At 40.7% G+C, this 27,764-nt stretch overlaps 1 protein-coding gene across 1 annotated transcript in view; it reads right to left on the reverse strand.

Annotated features, from left to right (window-relative positions):
* SELENOT (selenoprotein T) overlaps positions 1-18,580 on the reverse strand; it is a 32,652-nt gene extending 14,072 nt beyond the window's left edge. Inside the window, exon 1 of the mRNA XM_079922926.1 lies at positions 18,331-18,580. Within this exon, the coding sequence (XP_079779052.1) occupies positions 18,331-18,467 (137 nt within the window). The 5' untranslated portion in view covers positions 18,468-18,580. The remainder of the gene's footprint in view (positions 1-18,330) is intronic.
* Between the last annotated feature and the right edge of the window lie 9,184 nt (positions 18,581-27,764).

The following is a 27,764-nucleotide window of genomic DNA, read 5'->3' on the forward strand; positions in this document are numbered from 1 at the left end:
CAGAAACACAGATCAATTAGAAACCAGAAATAAACCCACACATACATGGTCAATTAATTTTTAACAAAGAAGCCAAGAATATACAATGGGAAAAGGATAGTCTCTTTAATAAATGGTGTTGGGAAAAGTGGACATGCAAAGAATGAAACTGGACCACCATCTTACACCACACACAGAAAGCAACCCAAAACAGTTTAAACAGTTGAACAGAAGACCCGAAACCATAAAACTCCTAGAAGAAAACATAGGGAGTAAGCTCCTTGACACTGGTCCTGACAATGATTTTTTTTTGGCCTTGACACCAAAAGCAAAGGCATCAAAAGCAAAAAATAAACAAGTGGGACTATGACAAACTAAAAAGCTTCTGCACATCAAAGGAAACCATCAACAAAATGAAATGAAGGGCAACCTACACAATGGGAGAAAATACTTGCAAATATAACCTCTGATAAGGGGTTACTATCTAAAACATATAAGAAACTCATACAACTCAATAGCCAAAAAATTAATAACCTAATTAAAAAATGGGAAAAGGCGGGGCTTCCCTGGTGGCGCAGTGGTTGAGAGTCCGCCTGCCGATGCAGGGGACGCGGGTTCGTGCCCCGGTCCGGGAAGATCCCACATGCCGCGGAGCGGCTGGGCCCGTGAGCCATGGCCACTGAGCCTGCGCGTCCAGAGCCTGTGCTCTGCAACGGGAGAGGCCACAACAGTGAGAGGCCTGCGTACCGCAAAAAAAAAAAAAAAAAAAAAAAAAAAAGGGAAAAGGGGGGAATTCCCTGGCAGTGCAATGGTTAGGACTCAGTGCTTTCAACTGCAGGGGCCTGGGTTCAATCCCCGGTTGGGGAACTAAGGTCCTGCAAGCTGGGTGCATCCAAAAAAAAAAAAGGCAAGGAAAGCTGAATAGACATTTTCACAAAGATGACATACAAATGGCCAACAGGTAGATGAAAAGGTGCTCAACATCCCTAATCAACAGTGAAATGCGAATCAAAACCACAATGAATTATCATCTCATACCTGTTACGATGTCTATCATTAAAAACACAATATAAAGCAATGAAGGTACCACTTGGTAGGAGGGATAAGAGATAGTAGGGTGAAACCCGAGATGCCAACTTTGTCAATCATACAATCATCAAGGAAAAAAATACCACAATCATCAAGGAAAAAAATATCGACCACCACCAGGACCAACTCAAGGGATCAGCAACAAGTTTATATCTGATAGGGAGAACCAGTCCAAATATTAACAGATCTCAATGTAAGAAAACTCACTTTTCAAAAAAAAAAAGAGAAATTCACCACTCTTTCTTTGCAAGTAATACTTCTTTTACATTTAGAATGAAAATTTCACACAAGATTAAGTCCCTAAAAGTATGAAATTTTTGCAAAGGGAGACAAGTCTCTATTAACTAAATACTTAAAAGAACTTAATCTCCAGACACCTTATCTTTCCTAAACATTCACCTTATCCAATATTTTATTATTACTGTTGTCAGATTCACAACTGCTTTCTATATAAGAAAATTTTAATGTTGCTTTTGTTTTGAAGATAGTACCAAAAAAAATGTAAAGCACTTATATGCCTAACTACCTTGAAAAATGTAAAGCACTTATATGCCTACCTTGAAACCAAGAAATGCCACCTGATTTCAATGCCTAAGTTTGCATCGGTGTTTACAATGGAGTTGATGATCTAAAATGATAGTAGATAACTTTTAATGCATTAATTGAGAGCTGGAGACTTACTTGAGTTGAAATTTCCTTGAGTTGAAATTTCCTTTTTTATAGATGAAGGGGAAAAAATTGAAAGCCAGAGAGATCAAGTGACTTCAGATATGGTCCCTGCCCTTAGTCAGGGCTGAGACCAGAACACAGACTTTGTGATTTGAGATCCTAGGCCCTTTCCATTAAACCTCAATAAAAGTTAGATGATGTAAGAGCTAACCTTCCCTGTGTCCACAAAGCCACAATCAAGTAGCCATAAAATAGCAGATATCTCTTGAGGTTCTTCCATGATGAAGATATAGATTCTCCCTCTGGGTGAACTAAGCCTGTGGACCCCAACAGTCGTCATATTTGCTCTGGGACTTCCAACCCTTCGTAAAGGAAAGTATGTCTATATACAGGCCACACTTTAGGTCAGAGTCCTCCTAGTCACCCAGTTTCCTGGCTATTATGCTCAGAAGCCTAACTCTACCCTTGGTTCTTCAGGTCTCAAGTCCTCAGTTAAGTCACAAATCTTTTTATCAAATTTCAAACAGAATCAATCCATAATCTTGAAATATAAAAAGGACTTTAAACCTTGTAAGTTTCTTCAAATTTCCAGTTATAAAATGATAAAGTCGTGGGGATATATAATGTACAGCATGGTGACTGTAATTAATAATACTGTATTTCATATTTGAAAGTAGCTAGGAGAAGAGATCTTGAAAGTTCTCATCACAAGAAAAAAATTAATGTAACTGTATGATGATGGACATTAACTGGACTTATCGTGGTGATCGTTTTGCAATATATACAAATATCAAGTCACTACATTGTACACCTGAAACTAATGTGTTATACCTCAAAACAAACTGTACATTTCTTATTTCTGAAAAATGAAGTAGTTTACAAGACTGACACAACCTATTTTTTAGGCAAGTTTACTTATGCATTAGTAAACTTTCCTCCCTATATTTGCTTTGAGACTTGTGAAGAAAAAACAAGTAACTTTTTCCCTATGTAATAATTTTCCCCAAATGTTCAAATTGTTTTGAAATAGCCATCTCTACTGGTGACAGATGTTTTCCAAAATAAAACATACCTACTGTTTATCAAGGTGGGCAAAATTTTAAGTTAAAGGCACACATGGTAAGGAGCCAGTAATCATTCCACCTCTACCACCACACTCAGTTCTTTCAACTTTTCACTCTTTCTGGGTCAGTGAGTAAAACTATATAACTCATAGTATACCTTCAACGAATAAATATGTAAACATGCTAAAAATATGTTGTAGCTGCTGCCTATTTCTTCTGCCCCTGGACCAAAGGCCCTTAAATAAATTAAACTGTGAAAAGAAATCTTAATTTAAGTCCTAATCACCTTGCAAATCTCCTTCTTGCAATACAAAAATATCTTACTATATGGAGTCAACTTCTGCAGTTGTTTAATTTAAAATATTTTACACAATACTTTACTAAGATTAATTTTCTAAAAGAAAGAACCTGCATACAAATTAGATCGTCTTTCTGTAATGAACAGAAAGGAAATTTAGGCAATTTGTCCATGCTATTTCAAATAGATTCTGTGCTTTTTTAAGTCCATCAAGTTTCAGTCTCCTAATCCATGATGCCAACCATCCCACTTTTCCTTTTCTATACTAACATCTGCCCCTAATTGTAGTCAAATGCCTACTTATATCAACTTGAGTCTGTCACAAACCCCAACCTCTCCTATCTCCTTATTAAAGGAAAATGGGGGCAAAAACTCAGATATTTACTGTTATGAAGTAAATACTTGTGATTTCTATTTTTCGCATCTCTTGAACTCACCTTCCCCTTTTATTTACGATAACCTCCCCTCCAATTATCCTCCCACCCACACACAGGACTGGATCCTGTTTATACAATAACATCCAACCCCTTGCCAATATCTAATGTTCCAGAAATGCAAACCTGTCATGAAGGCTTGAGTTTCCTCCCTAAAAATGAAGAACTGGAATTTTAAAAAGTAACTATCTCCAGACAGGTAAACATTTAATCAGAGCTACTGTAGGTAGAGGAGAGTGGTAATCTTTCAAAAGTACTGAGGAGGACTTCCCTGGTGGCACAGTGGTGGAGAACCCGCCTGCCAATGCAGGGGACACAGGTTCTATCCCTGGCCCGGGAAGATCCTACATGCCGCAGAGCAACTAAGCCCATGTACAACTACTGAGCCCACGCGTCGCAACTACTGAGCCCACATGCCCTACAGCCTGTGTGCCACAAGAGAAGCCACTGTAATGAGAAGTCCACAAACCTCAATGAAGAATAGCCCTCCACGTGCCACAACTAGAGCGAGCCCATGTGCAGCAATGAAGACCCAGCACAGCCATAAATAAATAAATTTTTTAATAGTAAAAAAAAAAAAAAGACTGAGGAGATAAATCAATCTTCAAAGAGAAAAAGAAAAACGAAATATATTTTACTGAGAAGAATACAGATGTGAGCCAGAGCAAGAGTGTATGAAGTCAAAAAAAAAAAAAAAAAAGAGTGTATGAAGTCCTCTCAGACCTTTCAGTTTTCTATTTCAGGCCATCTTCAGGCACTGATGCATTCCTGCCTTTGGATTCTATACTATTCTTTTAGTAGTTTTAAACAGATTTCCAAATGTGTTGTTTAAAGCAGTTCAAAACTGGTTTCTCTACTTGCATTCTAAGAATGTCAACTAATATTTCTCCCATGGTGTATGCAGAAAATCAGGAAGGTATTTTTACCATGCTTTCTAATTGTCAACAGCATTGACCAATGCAATGAACACTGGGTTTTTAGAGGTAATCTTTACTTCTCCTTGCTCTGTTTAGTAGAAGCACTAATAGACATTCGTCTGGTACGTTACCTGCTCTAAGTGTTTTAAGCAATTAAATCTGAACAAGGGGCTCTATAAACCATACAAGAAACAAGATATTCAGGAGTGAACAGACTAACCTTATAAATGCTTTTTTTAAAAATTATAAACAAGAGTGCTCACACAATGTTCACAGCAGCACTATTTACAACAGCCAAGGCATGGAAGCAACGTAAACGTTCATCAACAGATGAATGGATAAAGAAGATGTGGTACATATATACGGTGGAATATTACTCAGCCACAAAAAGGAATGAAATAATTCCATTTGCAGCAACATGGATGGACCTAGAGATTATCATAGTAAGTGAATAAGCCAGACAAAGACAAATAGCATATATCACTTATATGTGGAATCTAAAAAAGATACAAAGGAACTTATGTACAAAACAGAAATAGACCCACAGACATAGAAAACAAACTTATGGTTACCGCAGGGGTTGGGGGAGGGATAAATTAGGAACTTGGGATTAACAAATACCCACTACTATATATAAAATAGATAAAAGACAAGGTCCTACTGTATAGCACAGGGAACTATATTCAATATCTTGTAATAAGCTATAATGGAAAAGAATCTGAAAAACTAACTGAATCACCTTGCTGTACACCTGAAACACTAAATCAACTATACTACACTTCAATTAAAAAAAAAAGGACTTTGAATGAAGTCCTTTGAATGAAGATCAAAATGTGCATCAGAACTTGCTCAGCCTTTTGTTTTGTTTTGTTTTAATTGCGGTGTAGTTGTTTTACAATGTTGTGTTAAGTTTCTGCTGTACAAGGAAGTGAATCAGCTATATGTATACATATGTCCCCTCCCTCTTGGACCTCCCTCCCGCCCCACCCGACCTGCCACTCTACCCCTCTAGGTCATCACAGAGCACCAAGCTGAGCTCCCTGCGCTTATACAGCAGGTTGGCACTAGCTATGTTTTACACATGGTAGTGTATATATGTCAATCCCAATCTCCCACTTCATTCTCCCCCTCCCCCTTGTCCACACGTTTGTTCTCTACATCTGTCTCTATTCCTGCCCTGCAAATAGGTTCATCTGTACCGCTTTTTAAAGTTTCATATAAATGCATTAGCATACGATATTTGTTTTTCTAACTTACTTCACTCTGTATTACAGACCCTAGCGTTTTTAAAAGTTGAAAAACAGCACTAAACAGGTATGAGCTTATCAGGTTTAAGAACTGTATTATATGAAATCAAGTGATTTCCCTTCCAGCTGCCTCACTCTAGGAGCACCGCAGTGGCCACCACAGTAAAAACGCATACGAATACAAAATATGCCTAACATGGCTTCTAAGATTCCAGGATTCCTGGGACTTCCCTACCGCTCCAGTGGTTAAGACTCTGAGTTACCACTGCAGGGAGCTCGGTTCGATCCCTGGTCAGGGAACTAAGATTCCACATACTATGTGGTATGGCCAAAATTTAAAAAAAATAAATAAATTTCAGGCTTCCTTAGAGTTTTTTCCAAAGATTTGATAAACCTAAAATTCAATTAATGATCTGTTTTTATTCTCTTCCTTCTTTGTGTCTTATTCTTGAGATCACTAGTTTCCAGTTTTCCTATGCCTTTGGCATAACATTTCAGGAAATATTTTGCTGCAGACTATTCCACAAAGAATTTATAAATTGTGGTCTTCCCTGGTGGCGCTGTGGTTGAGAGTCCGCCTGCCGATGCAGGGGACACAGGTTCGTGCCCCGGTCCGGGAAGATCCCACATGCCGCAGAGCGGCTGGACCCGTGAGCCATGGCCGCTGAGCCTGCGCTCCACAACGGGAGGGGCCACAACGGTGAGAGGTCCGCGTACCGGAAAAAAAAAAAAAAAAAGAATTTATAAATTGTGTAAGTTCCTCAGCTCTTTGTGGGGAAGGAATTTTATCTCTTTACTCTGGAAAGCATTTCTCATCAACAGATTTATAAGGTATGGCAGCCACTCAGTAAAAGTGACTTGATAAAAGCATTCAATAAATGGTGACTTACCCGCATTTTGCAGGAATTTTTGCCTCATCTTAAATTATTTCATACATAACTTGATGCTTCTGTTAGAGGAAACACTGACTGAAACCGCCCGCCCAGGCCAGGCAAAGACAGTAACAATGTGCATGAGTTATTTTATGACAGGAGATTCTGGTAAGGAACACGAACTAACAAGCCACCACCAAAGGGAAGAATTCGGGAAAGGTCAAAAAGAGAGAGGAGGGGCTTCCTTGGTGGCTCAGTGGTGGAGAGTCTGCCTGCCGATGCAAGGGGACGCGGGTTCGTGCCCCGGTCCGGGAAGATCCCACATGCCGCGGAGCAGCTGGGCCCAGTGAACCATGGCCGCTGAGTCTGCGCATCCGGAGCCTGTGCTCCGCAACAGGAGACGACACAACAGTGAGAGGCCCACGTACCGCAAAAAAAAAAAAAAAAGAGAGAGAGGAGATGCCACATGTCCACCTCCCAGAATCCTCCTCGCTGGAATCCATCTTGGCTGAGCAGTTGCACGCGCCACCAGGAAGGACCCTGAGTCAGAATGACTGGCCAGAGACAACCCAGAAACTAACCCATCACCATAAAACCCGAGACTGCGAGTCACGTGGCAGAGCAGTCCTCCTGGATTCCCTGACCCTCCTGCTCTGCGCCCAGGCGCCCCTTCCAAAATAAAGTCTCTTGCTTTGTCAGCATGTGTGTCTCCTTGGACAATTCATTTCTAAGTGTTAGACAAGAGCCCGCTCTCAGGAAGGGGTCCCCGTTCCTACAACACTTTTATTCTTTTCAATACATTTTAAAAAATTGAGATATAATTCACACACCATAAAATTCATGCTCGGTGCATTTTTATCATTTGTTAGAGAGACTGATAAAAAAAATATATTGTGTTCTATGCTAATTCAATGGCAAAACTGGATATGTCTCTTGTCTACTTTACTGCTTTCCTGTTTGTCTTATACTTTTACCTGTTGGTTGCAGACTGACTTCAGACATTAGAATAAACTCGATTAAAAAACCTAGGGATCTAAGAAAGAAAACCACCAACAGGATAAGCAGTAAGGGTGTGTTGGCCAATAAGAGCAGCAGGAAGATGACTGACAATAACACAATGAATTCTGGAAGTTTAGCCCCATCAGCAGAGATGGAGGCCAGGTCGAGAAGGTTACTGAGTGAAGAGTATGTTCAAAACTGAAGTTTTACATGTATCACATTCTATGCCTAAAAGCTACCAAACTGAAGCAGAGGTCAACCAAGTAGAAATCCACCTGAAAGGAACAGTATCAGAAAACATTGATCTATACTCCAGTTAAGAATTTTTAAAGGGAAGCGAGGAGGAAGAAGATAGGTTATGTCAGAACCAAACACAGTGGACTACCACGAGATTGTACTCACTTTTTCAATAAATATTGCGTGATGACAGGTACTGTTTTAGGCTCTAAAGATATATGGCAGCAAGCAAAACAGACAAAAATCTATGCCTTTCTGATGCTGGCAACATTCTAATGAAGAAGAGAGAGTAAGCTGTAACAGTCTAATGGAGAAGATACAGTTCACCAATTGATAATATCCGAAGTTGTTTCCCTTGTCTTGCTTGAGAAACAGGAACGAAAAAACAAAACACCCGAGGGACTATGGAAAAAGTGTCACAAATTGAAAGAGCAAAAACATCAAACAAAGATTCAAAACAAGAACTGACACCCAAAAATATTCTGCAAGGAGCGGAAGAAAAGAATGATAAAAGAGGTAAGGAAGGACTGTAAGAAACCTCAAAATCAAAAGCAGAATTTAAAAAAATATTTTAAGGCCCTGAAGAAGAAAACTGATTGGTGGAAAACTGAATCAGTGTTAGAAGATGAATAAAAAAAAGTACAGAAGATCTGAATAGTATCATCAATAAATGGAATCCACAGATACATCCGTTTTTTCCTATAGAAAACACCCTGAGAGACCACAGAATATTTACAACAATTGACCATCTATGTTAGGTCACAAAGAAAGCCTAATAAGTAGGTGGATGAAGAATGTCACCAACTATCAGTAAACAAAGGATGCTGCAACCATCAAGCCACTGCAGACACCCCCAGCTGTGCACCCTGAGGAGATTCAGGATGGAAAAAGACTCTTGCGTCTTCCTATACACAGAAAAGCACTAAATTCATTAACTTGAGATGTCTGGTTTTCTTTAATGAACAGTAACCTTTTGATGTTCCGATAACCTGCAGTTTTTTTTTTTTAAACTTCTATACATTCTGGCTCCTCCCTTCTTCAGAATAGTTCCTCAGAGTTGAGAGGCTGTCTCCTGGGCCTAAGGCCTCAGTATGTCCGCAGAATAAAACATAACAGCAAATGTCACATTCTCTAATTACAGTGCAATAAACTAGAGAATTTTAAAAACCCAACCCACTTTAAGATCTTCTGGTAGGAATATTAACTAGTTTAATTACGTCAAAATTTTAAATGTGATACCCATTAACTTAATCATAATATTTTACTTCTATGGATTTAGTTTATGGAAATAATTGGACAAGCACACATGATATCTGAGGACAGTCATCTTAACAAAGTAATTTTATGAAAAATTAGGACCAACATTGTAAGGTCGGATCTTAACAAACGGCACCGCGAAACAGAGGAAAGCTTCAAGTGAGCTTTATTAGGGAGCGCTCCCGGGCGAGGTTCACTGGTTCACTGGTCTGAGAGAAAGGGGCCAGAGAAGTCGCACCCGGGCGAGGGTTGGGCAAGATTTTATAGGGGAAGAAGGGAAAGGGGTGTGGTGAATCTGGGAGGGCGCAGGGTATTCCTTATTTGGTGGTCTTTTCGGGTATCCTGGGGGGCCGTTAGTCCCGCCCCTCGAAAGGCGGGAAGGCTGGGCCGGGTGCAAAGTCCCCAGGTCAGTTCCTAGAACTGGGTGGTCCGGAATGTCTCCAGGGCAGTTTCTGGAACTGGGTGGTCCCTAGAATTTCAGTCTGATGCAACCTGTGAATCTGATTGTGTTCCCCTGCCTCGGGCCAGTTGGCATTACAAACATAAATATTAAAGAAACAGATTCAGTGGCTTAAATAAATTAAAGAATACCCATCTTATGGAGTACTGTGCCTGTTGATACAGAACAGTACCTGCCGATATGAAAAGATAAGTGATGAGGGGAAGGCAAATTTCAAAAAAAGCATACAACTATAAACTCACTAATATAAAATTATATAGCATTATGTTTCTGCGCGAAGAGTCGGCTTGAAGGAGGTTCTTCAAAATGTTATTAAAGAGTTACAAGGATATTTCACTTTCTTCCATATACTTTTTTTAAAATTATTTTTACAGTTAACATGTTATTTTCACAGTGAAACCGAGAAGGAGCCTGTGGGGCTCCAGGGCATGGAAGACTTTTTGTCCCCCATTTCTTATAGGCAAGACTCCAGCCTCCATGAACAGTTGCTAATCAAGGGAGGAGCAGCCAAGAAACCACCTGAGGGAAGATTAAAGGGACCAGCGAAGCTCATCAAGATTAAGAGACCCTGCACACACCCTAACCTTGTCTGCGACCCCACCCTTGAATTATTGCTGTAAGACTCCTCCTCAAATCCTCCTGGGTTGGGACACATAGCTTTTCAAGGCAGGAGCCCGCTGTGTTCCCCTTTGCCTGGCAAAGCAATAAAGCTATCCTTTTCTACTTCACCCAAAACTTTGTCTCCGAGATTCAATTCCGCACCAGTGTACAAAGAAGCTGAGCTTTCGGCATCAAGAGCCAGAGAGCTATTTTCACATTTTTAAGCTGAAAGTCAATAAGTAAAGCTTTCAAAGGTTTATTTACTGCAGGTCTTATTACAACATTAAAGACAATACAAATAATAAGTTACGATAATGAGCACTTGATAAATGGTAGTAGCAGGTACACTGTGCTAGGTGTTTTTAACTGATTAGCTTACTCCAGCTCTCCCCATTTCCTGTCTCCTCCTCCCCCTCTATGCTGAGTCAGGCTTCATTTGCAAGTGTTCTTCTTTTAGCTAGTAAAGCTCATTCTCTGTATCTCCTGGTGGAGTTCCCCATACCCTTGCAAAATTTCATTTCCTCCTCTGCAAAGCCTCCCAACTCTCCCTGAATAAGTAATACTTCTTCTCTCTGGGTTTTTAAGACTTCTTTTAGAACACTCAGAACAGAGTGGTTTACTGTTATATTGTTTACATGTCTGTCTCTCCCACCAGACAACTGGTCTTCAAATGTTACTGTGAAGAACAAATTTGTATTTTCCTAAAAATTGGACAAAACAGGAAAACAAGTGGCATGAAAAAGGGGACATTAAAAACAAGGGCCTCGGCTTCCCTGGTGGTGCAGTAGTTGAGAGTCCGCCTGCGTCCGTGCCCGGTCCGGGAAGATCCCACATGCCGCGGAGCGGCTGGGGACCCATGGCCGCTGAGCCTGTGCGTCCGCAGCCTCAACAGGAGAGGCCCGCATACCACAAAAATAAAACAAAAAAACAAGGGCCTGATAACACAACACTGTAAATCAACTATACTCCAATAAAAATTAAAACAAAACAAAACAAGGGCTTGATTATGAGCACTTCGTGCTAAAATCTGTGACCAAGATTTCTTCCTTATCACTCCCAAGCTACACCCCAATCAAGATAAAGTATGTGAAAACATGATTTTCCTTTTTGAAAAGCAGGGACGGTGACAAAAATCAAATGAACCAGAGGACTCCAACTACACTCTTAAGTGACAAAGATGGAAATGAATCATACATGCATGCTTTTACTTTTTTCCTTCAAGCTTCTTTACAGTACCTAATAATAGAATATTAGAGGTAACTGGAATGCAACCAACACCCTTATTTTACAGATGAACAAGTTGAGAGCTAGAGATTAAATATTTCCCCAAAGTCATTCAGAAGATAAAAGGCAGATGGAGTTAAGAACTAGGCCTCCAAACTGCTAGTCCAGTAAATGCTCACCTTCCCAGTACCTATACCATTCAAAATCTACGAGGTTATTTATGAGATTTCCGAATAATATATTAAATTTGATCTCTACCACTTACGTTAATGGCAAACTGTAAGGAAACAATGTTCCCATTTTCTGTAAGAGAAGATAAAACCTTAAACCATTCATATTTTACTTACATCTAAAAGCTTTGAACTAAGGTACTTCATTCATTATTAAGAAGAAACAACTATTTTGTGCACGGTATTCAGTTAACTCCTGAGCTATTTATTGCTTAAAATGGTAAAAAAAAAAAACCAAAACAAAACAAAACAGGGCTTCCCTGGTGGCGCAGTGGTTGAGAGTCCGCCTGCCAATGCAGGGGACACGGGTTCACGTCCCGGTCCGGGAAGATCCCACATGCCATGCCGTGGAGTGGCTGGGCCCGTGAGCCATGGCCGCTGAGTCTGCGCGTCCGGAGCCTGTGCTCCGCAGCGGGAGAGGCCACAACAGTGAGAGGCCGCGTACCGCAAAAAACAAACAAACAAAATTGGTGACTAAATTCTATGTAACTTTAAAAATCTAACATAGTGGCAGGTGCAGCAGCCACCATTTTATTTGTTCTCTAGAGCACTCTGTACTACTCTACAATCTGAATCAACTCCTTATCTTATTACTCCTTTACTTCACTGTTTCCAAGTAGTACATTCTTCCTATTTAGCATCTTTTTAAAAACCAAGATTTATCTTATAACCATTAGTGTGTCACAGTTTAAATGGCCACAGTTTTTTCCTTCTGAGTGGTATACAGAATAATGGTGTATCTTACAACCTATCATATTGTAGGTTTGGAGATATATAATAACTGTTATTTAAATTTTTAGTTTCAGTTACTGTGACTATTTTGGGGAGATGAAAATTTCTTCGTAGGATTTTCCCCTGGCTACTGTGTTTTTAGTTTTAAAAACTCAGCAACAAAGCAAAACAAACTTATGGTTACCAAACAGGATAGGGGTGGGGGGAATAAATTAAGAGTTTAGGATTAACATATACACACTACTATATATAAAACAGGTAAACAACAGGGACCTACTATATAGCACAGGAAACTACACTTAACATCTTGTAATAACCTATAATGGAAATGAATCTGAAAAAATATATATATAGTATATATATATATATACTATATATACTTACATATATCTATAAGTAAAAATATATACTGTATATATATCTATAACAAGCGCTTTGCCGTACACTTGAAATTAACACAACATTGTAACCTATGCAAATTTTTTTTTAATTCAGGATTCATCCCCTTCAGTCCCCCCCACCCCCCGCCCTGCAAAAAAAACCATAAAAATTGTCTTCTTTATCACTACAGTGAATGGCACAGCATCGCTCCAGAACTCAGGAGTCACCGTGACACCTCTCATTGCATGCCACCTCTCCGGCCCCTCAAATAATGTAATCACCAAGAACTGCTAAATTTATCTGCAAAAAAATCTCTTAAACCTGTCCCTTTACTCCTACCACCACCCTTCTATTTCAAGCTCCATTGTCTCTTGCCTGGGCAACTCCAAGAGTCCCCTAAAATGGTCTCCCCACATCTGTTTTTGTGTTCTTTGCAATGTCTTTTCCACAATACTTACTGGTTTTTCCTTAACATAGCCATCCAGACCTTCCAGGGTCTGTGCTACCTTCTCTTTGGTCTTTAAGGTCAGCAGCCTTGGCCTCAAGAAATTATGTTCCCTTCTTGGATTGGAAGAATCAATATTGTGAAAATGACTATACTACCCAAAGCAACCTACAGATTCAATGAAATCCCTATCAAATTACCAACGGAATTTTTTACAGAACTAGAACAAAAAGTCTTAAAATTTGTACGGAGACACAAAAGACCCCAAATAGCCAAAGCAGTCATGAGGGAAAAATACGGAGCTGTAGGAATCAGGCTCCCTGACTTCAGAGTATACTACAAAGGTACAGTAATCAAGACAATATGGTACTGGCACAAAAACAGAAATATAGATCAATGGAACAGGATAGAAAGCCCAGAGATAAACCCACATGGTCAACTAATCTATGACAAAGGAGGTAAGGATATACAGTGGAGAAAAGACAGTCTCTTGGTGCTGGGCAAACTGGACAGCTACATGTGAAAGAATGAAGTTAGAACACTCCCTAACACCACACACAAAAATAAACTCAAAATGGATTAGAGACCTAAATGTAAGACTGGACACTATAAACCTCTTAGAGGAAAACATAGGAAGAACACCCTTCAACATAAATCACAGCAAGATCTTTTTTGATCCACCTCCTAGAGTAATGGAAATAAAAACAAAAATAAACAAATGGGACCTAATGAAACAAAAGCTTTTGCCAAGCAAAAGAAACTACAAACAAGACGAAAAGACAACCCTCAGAATGGGAGAAAATATTTGCAAACAAATCAACGGATTAATCTCCAAAATACATGAACAGCTGATGCAGTTCAATATTAAAAAAACAAACAACCCAATCCAAAAATGGGCAGAAGACCTAAATAGACATGTCTCCAAAGAAGACATACAGATGGCCAAGAAGCACATGAAAAGCTGCTCAACATCACTAATTATTAAAGAAATGAAAATCAAAACTACAGTGAGGTATCACCTCACACCAGTTAGAATGGGCATCATCAGAAAATTTACAAACAACAAATGCTGGAGAGGGTGTGGAGAAAAGGGAACCCTCTTGCACTGTTGGTGGGAATGTAAATTGATACAGCCACTATGGAGAACAGTATGGAGGTTCCTTAAAAACTAAAAATAGAATTACCATATGACCCAGCAATCCCACTGCTGGGCATATACCCAGAGAAAACCATAATTCAAAAAGACACATGCACCCCAATGTTCACTGCAGCACTATTTACAATATCCAGGTCATGGAAGCAACCTAAATGCCCATCGACAGATGAATGAATAAAGAAGATGTGGTACATATATACAATGGAATATTACTCAGCCATAAAAGGGAACAAAATTGGGTCACTTGTAGAGACATGGATGGATCTAGAGACTGTCATACAGAGTGAAGTCAGTCAGAAAGAGAAAAACAAATATCGTATTAATGCATATATGTGGAACCCAGAAAAATAGTACAGATGAACCAGTGTGCAGGGCTGAAACAGAGACACAGATGTAGAGAACAAACGTATGGACACCAACGGGGGAAAGTGGCCGGGGGGTGGTGGTGGTGGTGTGATGAACTGGGAGATTGGGATTGACATGTATACACTAATATGTATAAAATGGATAACTAATAAGAACCTGCTGTATAAAAAAATAAAATTCAGAAAAAAAAGTACAATTGATATAATAGCAAAAAAAAAAAAATTATGTTCTCTCCTACTGTAAGGTCACTGAACGTGCTATTTCCATTGCCCAACAGTGCTCTCTAAATACATTTTATCCTTCAAGCCTCAGTTCAAAGTTCATTTTCTCATGGAAACCTTCCCTGACCCTGTGACTAGGTCTCTTTCATATCATTACTTTCCTACAGCAATTAACACAACTGTAATTTTATGTGTTGTCCATGGATTAACAACTGCCTTCTACTCTTGCCTTTAACATCTGAGAGCACTGAATGGAATTCCCAGCACCAAGCAAAGCACCTTCACACAGTCGGTGCACAAATATTTGTTAAATATACAAATGTTGTCTAAGTAACTAACATGATCTCTATAACTCCCAATTTCTCAGATTTCTTCAATTCAGCATTTTACTAATCTTGATCAGTATCAACACCCAAATCAGACTTATGTCTTTATTTTCTTGCCTCCATACCATCAAAGCAAAGGCTAAGTTGGTATGTTCTTCTAGTAGTTGCTTCATTTACCTCTTAAAACTCCATTTAGAAGTTGGTTGTCCTAAAATTATAGCAGTGGATTCTTAAATTAACAAAAACTGGAAAATTCTCCTGTATTCTGCTTATGTTTTGATATATTAACTTTAACCCACTATTCTTAGTAAATCAACTGTCAAATGTTCAAATAAGTGTTAACCATAAAGAGCTGTAGATAGTAATCTCTTTAAACTCCAGCAACTGATAAAATGCTGTAAATCTGATGACATGTTAATTCACATGTATGGGAGGAAAAAAGCATGCATACAAACATGCCAAACAGTACCTGTCAGAATACATTTACACAAAAAAAATCACAAGAAAGGAAAATGTGACGAGGGAACTTTATTTTAAGCTCTCATTAGAGAACTTCCTTTTTTATGTTTAATACTTAAACGTCCAAATAAGCAGTACAAATTTTTTCCCCAAATATGCAATCAATGTCATCAAACTTATCTAATTCAATTGCTCAATCAACGGATGTAATAAATCAAACACTCAGGTACATAAAGTAAGTCTGTGCTTCTCTGTAGGCTTCCAGAGGAGCCACATTTGTCTTGTTCACCAAGGTATCTTTAGCCCTTGGCACAAGCAGGTACTGAATGAGGATTTACTGAGAAAATACATCAACACAAAATAGGAAAGTTTGTTTTAAGCTATTTTGCATGCTTGATCTCTCTCCCTTCAACTCCATTTATGTGTTGGGTTATTTTTTTCTATTAGCAATTATAAAAGTGCCACAATTAACAGATGCTATATTGAGCTAAAGTTAAAGAAAGAGTACTCATAATAAATATAAAATAATAAGGGACAAAAGCAATGGAAAGGAAGGTAAAAACTGTTTTCTCCTTTGTTAACACTGGTAATTAATGAAAAGTTGCATTTTATAGCACTCCGATTTCAAATGGAATTAAAAGAATTTTCACATATTTACCCTCAATTGTCTTCGCTTCCTCTCCTTTCCCAAACAAACTTGCAAATAAATGCCCAAGAAACTCTACCAAAATCAGAAACCAAATATTCACTTTCCTATATACACATTAATCTCTGGGGGAAAAAGTAACAAACAAGCTAAATCTACCTGTAATGGTTATGGCATAGGGCATATTAATAGTTATTTCCCATATACAGATTAAAAAACAAAAGGGAAGGATTTTTGTATGTAACATGCTCAAGATGACTGCAAAAGAAAATACTTAACAGACTTTTGTAATTCTCTACTTAAAGAAAAAAAGGAAAGGAAACAAAAATTAAGTATCAAAAGTTTAACTGAAGTACTTAGACTTTTTTAAAAGTTTAATTTGAAGGACTAAATGCCGTTCCCCCTACATTTGTTTACACATTTTCAAAACTTTATAAGGTACATTTGTTAAATTATTGTGACAAGTATTCCAATACAAGCAACTGTAAAAGAAGAGTATTTTGGAAAAGCCCAAGTGAAACCAAGACATACAAAATAGAAAAATTACATAACTTGGAAAATGCAGTCTTTTTTTTAACTACTTAAATCCGAAGTATCACACTTAATCCTTAACAATATTTATAAGTTAGTAAGACGACTGCCACTTTCTAATGAAAAAAAAATAAATATGGAGAAAAAAGTCAGAATAATCAAGCCATAACTCCCCTTTACAGTATCATATATGAAAGATGATATGATGATATATGCCAAGCACACAGTAAACACTACAGAGAGGTTTTTTTTAATCAGAAGGAAGTTGCAAGGTTTTTAGTTTTCACTCCAAAAATAAAGACTTACCATCTTATTTTCTGACTCTCTTTAAACAGCACTTAAATTGATTTAATATTAAAGATTTGCTTAGTCTTTAAAGTTAAAGCAAAAAAACTAGGTGGGTAAGTAGAAAATCTAAACTTTAGTACACTTATATTAATACATGAAGTTTGAAAAAGCTGATTTTAAATGCATTATGGGCAACACCAATGTTCCAAAGTATCAGGACTCTGAAGACTTACTAATCCAACCATCCTATGCTGAAAAAACGTCACCTTTTGAGATATGGGATTCTAATTTCCACAACTTTACAATTTTGTTTGTTTTTAATCTGAGCCTTTCAAACCTTCCCCGACACCACTTACCTCATCACATGCATTACTGCTCTGCTTCTAATACTTAACTAGGTAACAACAAAATCACTTACAGAACATTGTCGAAAAATGCCGGGTGTGGGGGGAAAAGGGTTGTTTTTTTCTATTTCTCTGAATGCTCAAGAGATTTAAAAGGCAGAACTCAAGGGAGTAAGGGGAGTGGGGGAGAAGATGCAGTTGTCTGGGAGCGTCTCTTCTCCCAGAAGAGCAACGTGCTCCTTTACAAAAACACTTTAGAAATTGCAAACGGAGAATCAGCCTCCCCGTCCAAGCTTATCAGCTGTCAAAATCCCTACGCTCTCACCCAACAGTCACCCCGGCGGATCCTGGAGAAAAAGGCGTCTGTCCCTCGCGGGTCTCCTTCAACGACCCGAGGTGACCTTCGCCTAGCGGGGCAGCGAGGCCGCCTGGCGTACCCCGCGGAAGCCGAGAGGAAGTTAACCGGAAAACAAATGCTGGAGCTCCTCCGCCGACCCTGCGCCGACTCATGCCCACCTCCGCAGGCAGCCGGGTGGCCATGGCGTGACGCCGCCGACCCGTCCTCCGTACTGACAAGTGTCCCCGCGTCTTCGCCTTTCAGTATTTAACCTTCTCGTGCCCTCCTTCCCCATTCCCGCCATTATAGGAACCAAAAAAGAAGTGAGCGGTTGTGTCTGGAGGCAAAGAAGGCGGCCTGGCCATCCCCGGGAAGAGCCCCGAAGAAGGCAGGCAGCGGAAGGCTGCTGGCACCGTTCTTCCGGGACAGGGAAGGTTCAGCTCTCTAGGCCGCGAAGCCGCGGCCTCGAGTAGTGAGAGGCGCCGAGCGAAGGCGCGGCGGGGCGCCGGCGCACATACTCACCAAATCTGGAACTTGAGCAGCGGCCCCGTGGCGTACTGCATCTTTAATCTCTTGCCAGGCACGCCACCCAGGTTGGCCGAGGCATCGCTCCGGACCACCGCTGACGCCGCCACCAGGAGAAGTAGCAGAAGCCTCATCTTCAACGAGCAAACCACTTCGGCCGCCCTCAGACTCAGACTGCAGCCGGCCCAAGGTAGAGCCGGAGCCGCGAGCTGCTTCCCACCGCGCAGGCGCGATCCGCCAAGGTCGTGAGGGAAGCTGGAATGCGCCTGCGTATCCCGGCCCCTGCGCGCGCTCTGGGAGGGAGAGCTGACCTGTTTCACGGTCCTGACCCACCATCTTGGATGTGCGCGCAGACTCTTGGGATGGAGTGAGATAGGTAGAGAACAAGCAGCAGCTGATGGGATAGTAGAGGAGCCTGCTAATTAAAGCTTCTGGCACACCTGGGTTCTACATACAATTTCACGTAGTTCAGACTTTTATCTCCCCGAGACACTTAGGAACACCTGTTTAACAGCCTTGATTCAGGTGTGGGAGATAAAAGAGAAAGCCCCCGCCTTCCAAACCGGAATGCTTCACTCTTTCTGGGTGCATGCTATGGCCTTTTCTTTGAACTTGGAATATTGCGCTCTCCTAAAGGAGTCTTTTTTAAAAAGACCTTTGGAAAACTTCGACATATACAAGAACAGAATAATTACCTAACTCATTAACGACCTTTAACAATTACTGGTATTTTGGCAATCTTAATTGTCTATAGTACAGCTCTAACCACTTCTCCCCCAAGGAAGCAAATACCAGACATATCACTTCATCTATGGATTTTTAAGCATGTATCTCTAAAACATAACTTTTCTTTGGGGAGAAGAAAACTGACCACAATACCATTATCCCACCTTGAAAAATAAATTATTGCTTAATACAAAATATCCAGTGTTCAAATTTCTCCTATCTTAAAGAATATTTATTTATTTTTATTGTTAATTTGTTCAAATTGTTACGGAACCAAACTTGGGTCTGCTCACCTGTGGGCAGTAAACCAATTTACTGACACTGGACTGTAGTGAAGGAAAATGCAGCATTTACTGTAAAGGCGCCAATACAAGGACGATGGGTGGCTCGTGCTCTAAAACCCTGAAACCCCTGGTGGTTTTGCCTATAAAAGTCTTTATAGGCAAAATTTGGCGTGAGGGATGCAGGGTGTGCAGCTTTCTTCTGGTTGGTTGGTGGTGAGGTGCTCAGCTTGAAGTTACCATCCTCCACCAGGGTAGGGGCCTTAGTTCCTGTAGAAGAACTCAAAGATATTGTTATGTATATTCCCAGGGCTGCACTATTGTTTCCTGACTGCTCCTCCCTTGTTTCTGTCCCTTCCCTGATTAGCAACTGTTTGAATCTGCCCTTTGGAATTCAGGGACGGTCAAGGAGTCTGAATGAAGCCTATTTGCTACAAACAAGAAACCAGAGACACAGAAAGGATTTGTACCCAGGAGAGCCCCACAGGGGCCCCACAGTTCCATTTCAAAATCAGGACCAAAATAAAAAGTAATCCTTTGCCATTGGTTGATACGTCTTTTAGATCCCACCAAACAAAGCCTTTAAGATCAAGATTACGCCAGGAATTGAAAAAGTTTCATGTATTATTCATTACAGCAAAGGGAACACACACCACAGGGAATCAAGGGGAGTCTCAGTAAGAGGGTGTTAGGAAGATTATTATAGCATCTGGGCTTTGGATGATTTGGGAAGAGTATTGGGAGTGCCAATGGAAAATTTGGTCATATTTTTTAAATAAAGCCTCAGAATGAATAAACATCAATCATTTTGGATTATTTAGCCCAGGTATTGCAGTTATGAAATACATCAGGTGTGAATTCAAGAAATAGTTGAATAGGAAGTTCTCAATAAATGTGTCTGCCCATAGTTTCTCATATCCAATAGTTTGAATGAAGCACATGATCAAAAATTGTTTCCTAATTTAAGGATGCAGTGAAAGTCTGAAAACATTTCACAATATTTGATTTCAACTCAAAGTGACTAAAACAAGTCTTATATATCTTAGTGAGATAGGAAGGGGGCAGGGCACAACCTTTAAAAGAATGACATAGCTGTTGAGGACATGACATAAACTGGTTAGAACCAACTAGGTCCAAGATCGTGGACGAGTAGACTTCCACTAGACCTTGAGCCTCAGTATATGCTCATCTACTGACAAACTCTGAGTACAGCAAGGTTGCTGGATATAAGCTCATTTTACAAAAATCAATAATTATCTTTCACCAACAATTTAAAAATGTATTTTTAAAAAAATGTATCCTTTACCAATACTTCCTAGAATAAATCTAAAATGAAATGTGCAAAACTTTTATAAAGAAAAATATAAACCTTTCTACTTACTCTTCAAGGCCAATTCACTGTTTGTTCAGTGAAGTCTATCTTCAGCCCTTCCTGCACTATGCCCCTGAGGCACTCAGCACTGACCTCCTACCTAGTCATTATATAACACTGTAATCGGTTATTACTATGTCAGACTCTTCTGCTTTTAGCTGAGACTGGCAAGGTTAAGGACTGTCATTCTTCCTTGTAGTCCAGGTGACCATGGACTTCTTGAAATAACAATGAGAATAAAATGAGAACAAATAATATCAGCTACTATCTATCGAGTGCCTACTATATACAAGGTGCTATTAAGGGCTTTACCTATATTATTTTTATTTATTAATTACTGACACAGAGCAAATAATGTTTGAATGTGTGCATGTCATGGATGGTTAAGATTTTAAACAGTGAAGAAGAAAAGAGAACGTAAGCAAAAGCCAGGAGAGGGGTCGTTGCAGGACTGCTGTGCTAGAGGGGGGTTCCACTAGGGGATGAATGGGAAACCAGATCGGGAATGTAGGTGGGGCAGGTTGTGGAAGTCCTTGAATGCCAGGCTAAGCAGTTTAAATTTTTTTCCTATAGAAAATGGGAGCTATTGAAGATTGGCAGCATTATCAAAGCACTGTCTTAGGAAGACTGATGTAGTAACTGTGTGCATAGTGATTGAAGTAAGAAGTGTCTAAAGGTAGGAACTCAGATACAACAGGGAGTAGTTAATGCAGAACAATCATTATAAACCACTTTGACATAGCACAAAACCAGGGCACAAGGAATAACTAGACTTGCTGGGTTCTTGAGGAACGACTTCTTAAAGAAGATCACTATAGGGTAAGAAAGTATTTCAACTGGGAACAATAAGATGTGCAAAAGTGGACAAGTGGAAAATCTCATTAAGCCTAGAAGGTTTCCACTGCTGGGGTGCAGACATGTGTGGTGTGGCTGGCAGGTAGACACATGTGTATGTGGGTTAGGGTGGGGGCACATGGAATTAATCCTTCTGGGAAACAATGTATTTTATGAGAAGGAACCAAACAACAAGAGCCCAGGCAGCGACAGAGCACAGGTCTTTGGGGGAAAGATGATTCCAAATCCAGCATAAGGACTGTTGCTCAGATTGTATCCCCATCCCAGCCCAACTCAATTCAAAAAAAGTGACAAGTCTAAAAGCCTAAAAATGCAGCACAACATTGGAACCCCAGAAGCACAACTTTTAACAACTCTCCCCCAAAAGAATATAATGTAAAGGGAAGAGAGACATTCTCCATCTTATCCAGGGACACAAGCTATGGCATGAGGAAGCTCTAGCATATCAGGCTTATGATATGCTAAATATGCCCAGATGTTGAGAGAGACCCCAGGGCCCAGTGGAGCAACCTCAGGTGCCAGCAGAGGGTGGGGTATGCAGCAGTGCAGATGTAGCAGTTATCAGAAAGAAGTATGGTGCAATTAGGGGCAGTGGCAACACCTGATAAGAGTTCATTTACTGAATATAAATCAGACATCCCCTGGAGCCTCCCAGACATACTTGGAAGTGGGGCAGGGGTGACAGGCATTAAATGGATTTGCATGTAGGACCAATGAGTCTGTGACATGTGAGCTGGTATTATTATTATTTTTTTAATAAATTTATTTTATTTATTTTTGACTGTGTTGGGTCTTCGTTGCTGCGTGCAGGCTTTCTCTACTTGCGGCCAGCGGAGGCTGCTCTTCGTTGCGGTGCACAGGCTTCTCACTGCAGTGGCTGATCTTGTTGCAGAGCACAGGCTCTAGGTGTGTGGGCTTCAGTAGTTGTAGCACGCGGGCTCAGTAGTTGTGGCTCACGGACTCTAGAGCGCAGGCTCAGTAGTTGTGGCTCACGGGCTTAGTTGCTCCGCAGCATGTGGAATCTTCCCTGACCAGGGCTCAAACCTGTGTCCCCTGCATTGGCAGCTGTCTTCTAGCCAGGAAGAGGGCCCTCACCAAGAACCAAGCTGGCCAGCACCTTGATATTGCACTGCCCAGTCCCCAGACCTGTGCAAAATAAATGTCTCTTGTTCAAGCCACACAGTCTATGGTATTTTATTATAACAGCCTGAGCTAAGACAGTGAAGAAGCAATAATCATGTCTCTAGCTCAGGTGTTCTTCTGGTTTAATTGGTCTAGGATGAGGCCTGGGCACCGATGTATTTAAGTTTCCCCAGACTATGAAGCCAAGTTTAGTGTACTAGACTTGAGGTCTCTTAGGGTATAGACTCAGGTCTTATTTGTCTTCAAATCTCCAGAGAACCCAGCAAATTACTATGAACATGGAAGTTACGTGAACTTTGATTGCAGTGAATGGTAATGGAAAATGTGGCAAGTGGTAAAAGAAGATAATTTGTCAACGTGTTAAATTTCAACTTTTGACTAGATAGTCAAGTAAACTTATGATGGAGATAACTAGTAATATGGTACTAGAAAGAGACAGAATGTACACATATGTATTTGGGGATAATTTAAGTGCACGTGGTAGCTAAAATTATGAAAGAACATCCATATGTAGTAAACACATAATAGTTTTGAGGCCTCAATTAAAAGCATTTGATACAAAGTAAATTCATATAATCATCTGGAATTGAACTTAAAAACAGTATCTAGAGAACATAGGCTGTATGGGAAAATATTATTTGAACCGAATGTATCCATTTCAAGATCGAAAGTAAGAAAGAAATAAAGAACGCTGTACAAAATTTGAGCAGCAAGTTACCTTGTGGGGACTTCTTCATAATATTAATAAGGTGCATATTGTAGGAAGGCTCCCCAGCATTGACGCCTCCTCTTCTGGTAATGGCACTTCAGTTTCTCTTTGGAGGACTGGCCGGAACCCATTGCACACAATCTTGTTGGGACTGTCAATTAAGATGCCCAGGGCTTCCCTGGTGGCGCAGTGGTTGAGAGTCCGCCTGCCGATGCAGGGGACACGGGTTCGTGCCCCGGTCCGGGAAGATACCACATGCCGCGGAGCAGCTGGGCCCATGAGCCATGGCCGCTGAGCCTGCGCGTCCGGAGCCTGTGCTCCGCAACGGGAGAGACCGCAACAGTGAGAGGCCCGCGTACGGCCAAAAAAAAAAAAAAAAAAGATTCGCAAAGCTTTCCCAGCCAGAGCTGTGACCATGTCCCAAGCCAAAAACTATTGAAGCCAGTTAATTCTGGTAGAAGAACCCTGAGGAGCATTCTAGACCCCAAACTACTCTGGTTCCTGTCATCTCCTGGGCCTCATTGTTTTTCTTTTCACTTGAATCTGTGAGCTATAACATATTCTGTTACTACTCTTTTCCTCTTAAGTTAGAGAAAGACCATTTCTGTTGCTTGCAAACTAAGAACCCTAACCTAGAGCCATGTTAAGCTCTTTCTTTCCTTAAGCCTGGTTTCAGGTTTTAAACTCTTGCCACTCCCATCTCCAACTCTTAAACATAGAATTGTTGGCAGACAATACTTAGAAGTTCAGACAGTAGACTATCAGTGTCTAGGAGGCCATTACACAGATGGGATAACCCGGGCCCAGCAAGCTGTTCAGGCCAGCAAGCTCAGAATCAAGGCCAGACCTCAGTACCAGGAAGGGGCTGGAGCAAGAGCCTAAGATTAAAGGCGTACAATAAAAACTATGTTCACACAAACACCTGCACATAGATGTTTATAGCAGTTGTATTCACATTGTCAAAACCTGGAAGCAACCAAGATGTCCTTCAGTAGGTGAATGGTTGAATGGTTAAATAAACTATGGTCCATCCAGACAATGGAACACTATTCAGCGCTAAAAAGAAATGAGCTATCAAGTCACGAAAATACATGGCGAAACATTAAATGCATTATTGCTAAGTGTAAGAAGCCAATCTGAAAAGGCTGCATACTGTATGATTCCAACTACGTGACATTCTGGAAAAGGCAAAACTACAGAGACAGTAAGATCAGTGGTTGCCAGGGAGAGAGTAGGGAGATGAATAGGTGGAGAACAGAGGATTTTCCCATCAGTGAAATGACTCTGGACGCTACTATAATGGTGGATACACGTGATTGCACCTGAGACCAAACCCATAGAATGTGCAACACCAAGAGTGAAACTTAATGTAAACTATGGACTTTGGATGATTATGATGCATCAAGATAGGCTCACCAGTTGTAACCAATGTCCCACTCTGGTAGGGGATGTTGATAATGCGGGAGGCTGTGCGTAAGTGGAAGAAGGGGGTATACAGGTAATCTCTGTACCTTCACCTCAATTTTGCTTAGAACCTAAAAACTCATCTAAAAAAAAAAATCTGAAAAAAAACCCCACCACCTTCGCTTCCTCTGCAGCAGTCTTGCTAGGGTCAGCCACTACCTCTTTCTCCTCCAGGGAACAGGGGGATGTTCAGAAACAGCCAAGTCTCTTCATTTCGATTGGAGGGAGTTCAGATTCTCACAGCTTCTGTGCGGTTGGCTTCATGGCTGTGTGACCTGTGTGGTTACACAGGGCCCAGAACTTAAAAACGCCCTGCACTTGGTTTAATGCTTTGCTGTTACTGCCATGAAATTCTTAGTTTTTGAACAGGAACTCCACATTTTCATTTTGCACTGGGCCCCTGCTACTTCTGTGCCCAAGGCTGATCACTTCTCTGTTCCGGTCAATATTACCAAACTCTCTATCTAAATTCCCAAGTCTTTCATTGCCAGTGTTTAAATGCAAATGCCTGCTTGAGTTTTGTGGTCCAGATGTATTATTTCAATCAATAAGTATGCATGAATTGTCTCTATTATATGACTGGGGGCTTGGGAGAGGAAGCACAAGCCAAGGACTTTAGACTCCTTAAGAGGGTACCATGGGCCCTTGCTGGGAAGAAGAGGGGGAGAGAACACAAAAGCAAAGCAGGCTGGGCGCAATAAAAGGTTCTCTCTGGTGATATCACAATTCTAGGATTTGACCTGTTTAGCTTCAACTGAACATAGACAAATAAACAAAACTGTGCTCAGAAGTAATTTTGCCCAAGGATGTGAATGCAAGCAGCTCTGCTTTGCCTATTCTTTTAAGCCTTTAAAAACACAGCTGGGGGCTTCCCTGGTGGCGCAGTGGTTGAGAGTCTGCCTGCCGATGCAGGGGACACGGGTTCGTGCCCCGGTCTGGGAAGATCCCACATGCCGCGGAGCGGCTGGGCCCGTGAGCCATGGCCGTTGAGCCTGCGCGTCTGGAACCTGCGCGTCTGGACCCTGTGCTCTGCAACGGGAGAGGCCACAACAGAGAGGCCCGCCACCGGAAAACAAAAACAAAAACAACAACAACAACAAAACACAGCTGACTTTTGTTTGTTTTTTGACTTTTCTTTTGAAAGGAGCTTAATTCCTAAGAGATTTGTGGAGGTATTCCCAAGTCACACAGTTCCTGATTCGCAGCTATACCTGGCTTACACAGCACCTATTTCCTCTTCCAAGGGTGCTCACCATCACTCCCAGCTCAGAAAAGAACCAGAGATGGTGTCCTGGGTGTGATGGCTCTGACCCAATTCCAGGGTCTCTTCGCTTCACTTCTCCCTTGCTTTCTGTCTTTCTCTGTCCATCTCATGTATATCTTTTTCTCTGTAATGTCTTTTTCACTTTCCCTCCTGCTTCCATTTTTTGCTTAGTGATCTTAGGAAAAATCTCAATTGTAGTTGAATTTGGAAATAGTGAAAATTTAAATGAAGGAAAAGAGAACATAAGTTTATATGTATGTAGCAAAGAACCAGTATCTAAAGCACACAAAAATGACCAAAAGCATCTATAGGAATCTCCTAAAAATTATTTTCTTCTACTTTTTCCATTTAAATCTGCTTAAAAAAAAGTTAGCATTCAAACTTTCAAAAAGAATTCTCAATGGGCTTCCCTGGTGGCGCAGTGGTTGAGAGTCTGCCTGCTAGTGCAGGGGACACGGGTTCGAGCCCTGGTCTGGGAGGATCCCACATGCTGCGGAGCAACTGGGCCCGTGAGCCACAACTACTGAGCCTGCGCGTCTGGAGCCTGTGCTCCGCAACGAGAGAGGCCACAACAGTGAGAGGCCCGCGCACCGCGATGAAGAGTGGCCCCCGCTTGCCGCAACTGGAGGAAGCCCTCGCACAGAAACTAAGACCCAACGCAGCAAAAATAAATTAATTAATAAACTCCTACCCCCAACATGTTCTTAAAAAAAAAAGAATTCTCATTCTATTATTGGCCTTACATTTTAAAAATTAATTTGTAAACAGCTTTTTTGTTTTAATGAATCTATACTCAGTTCTTCCATGTAAAGTTTTCATGAACTCACCTCAGCACCAATAACCACTTATATTATTATCCTCTATAGGAAAACATATGCAAATTCCATTTGCAAACATTTGACCTACAAACAAACTCTTGAGACACGATTCATTTGCAGCCAATAGGAGATTACTGACAGAACTCAGGGGAAGGTAGGAGTTAAGTCTGACGGCAAGGGGCTAAAGAGGGTTAATTCAAGGAGTTTGTCAATATAAAAAGAGCAGGGACTTCCCTGATGGCCCAGTGGTTAAGACTCCATGCCTCTAATGCAGGAGGCATGGATTCAATCCCTGGTGGTCAGGGAACTAAGATACCACATGCTGCGCAGCCAAAAAAAAAAAAAAGGAGCAGCACCCCAAGCTATTATGTTTTCATTTGCATATTTCTAGTACGGAACATATTTCCATAAATTCTAATTCCTTAATTCCCCAATTCTCTGATCTTTGAAACCCTCTAGTGAACATAACAGGAATTGTGTTTTGGGTGAAATGAAAAAAATGCTTTTGATTTTCAAATTCACTTAAAATATAAAGATATTATAAAATATATTTTTAAAAACCTTTAGAAGTATGCTTTTCTGACTTCCGCTTTAAGATAGCGAAATAAGCACATGCATTTGCCTCTCTCCTTTCTCAGGGTCTTAGAGAAATGACAGTAAAGAGGTACAGCAATAAATCCATGGCAACGCTGGAAAGAAGGCAGTGGTCTAGAAACTGTAAAAACTCCAGACAGGGAAGTGTAATTCTCCCACACGACCAGAAGATGAGAACAAGAAATACCGGTAAACCACAGTAGTT

This window comes from Stenella coeruleoalba (assembly GCF_951394435.1).
Source record: "Stenella coeruleoalba genome assembly, chromosome: 5".
In the NCBI taxonomy this organism is placed as follows: Eukaryota; Metazoa; Chordata; class Mammalia; order Artiodactyla; family Delphinidae; genus Stenella; species Stenella coeruleoalba.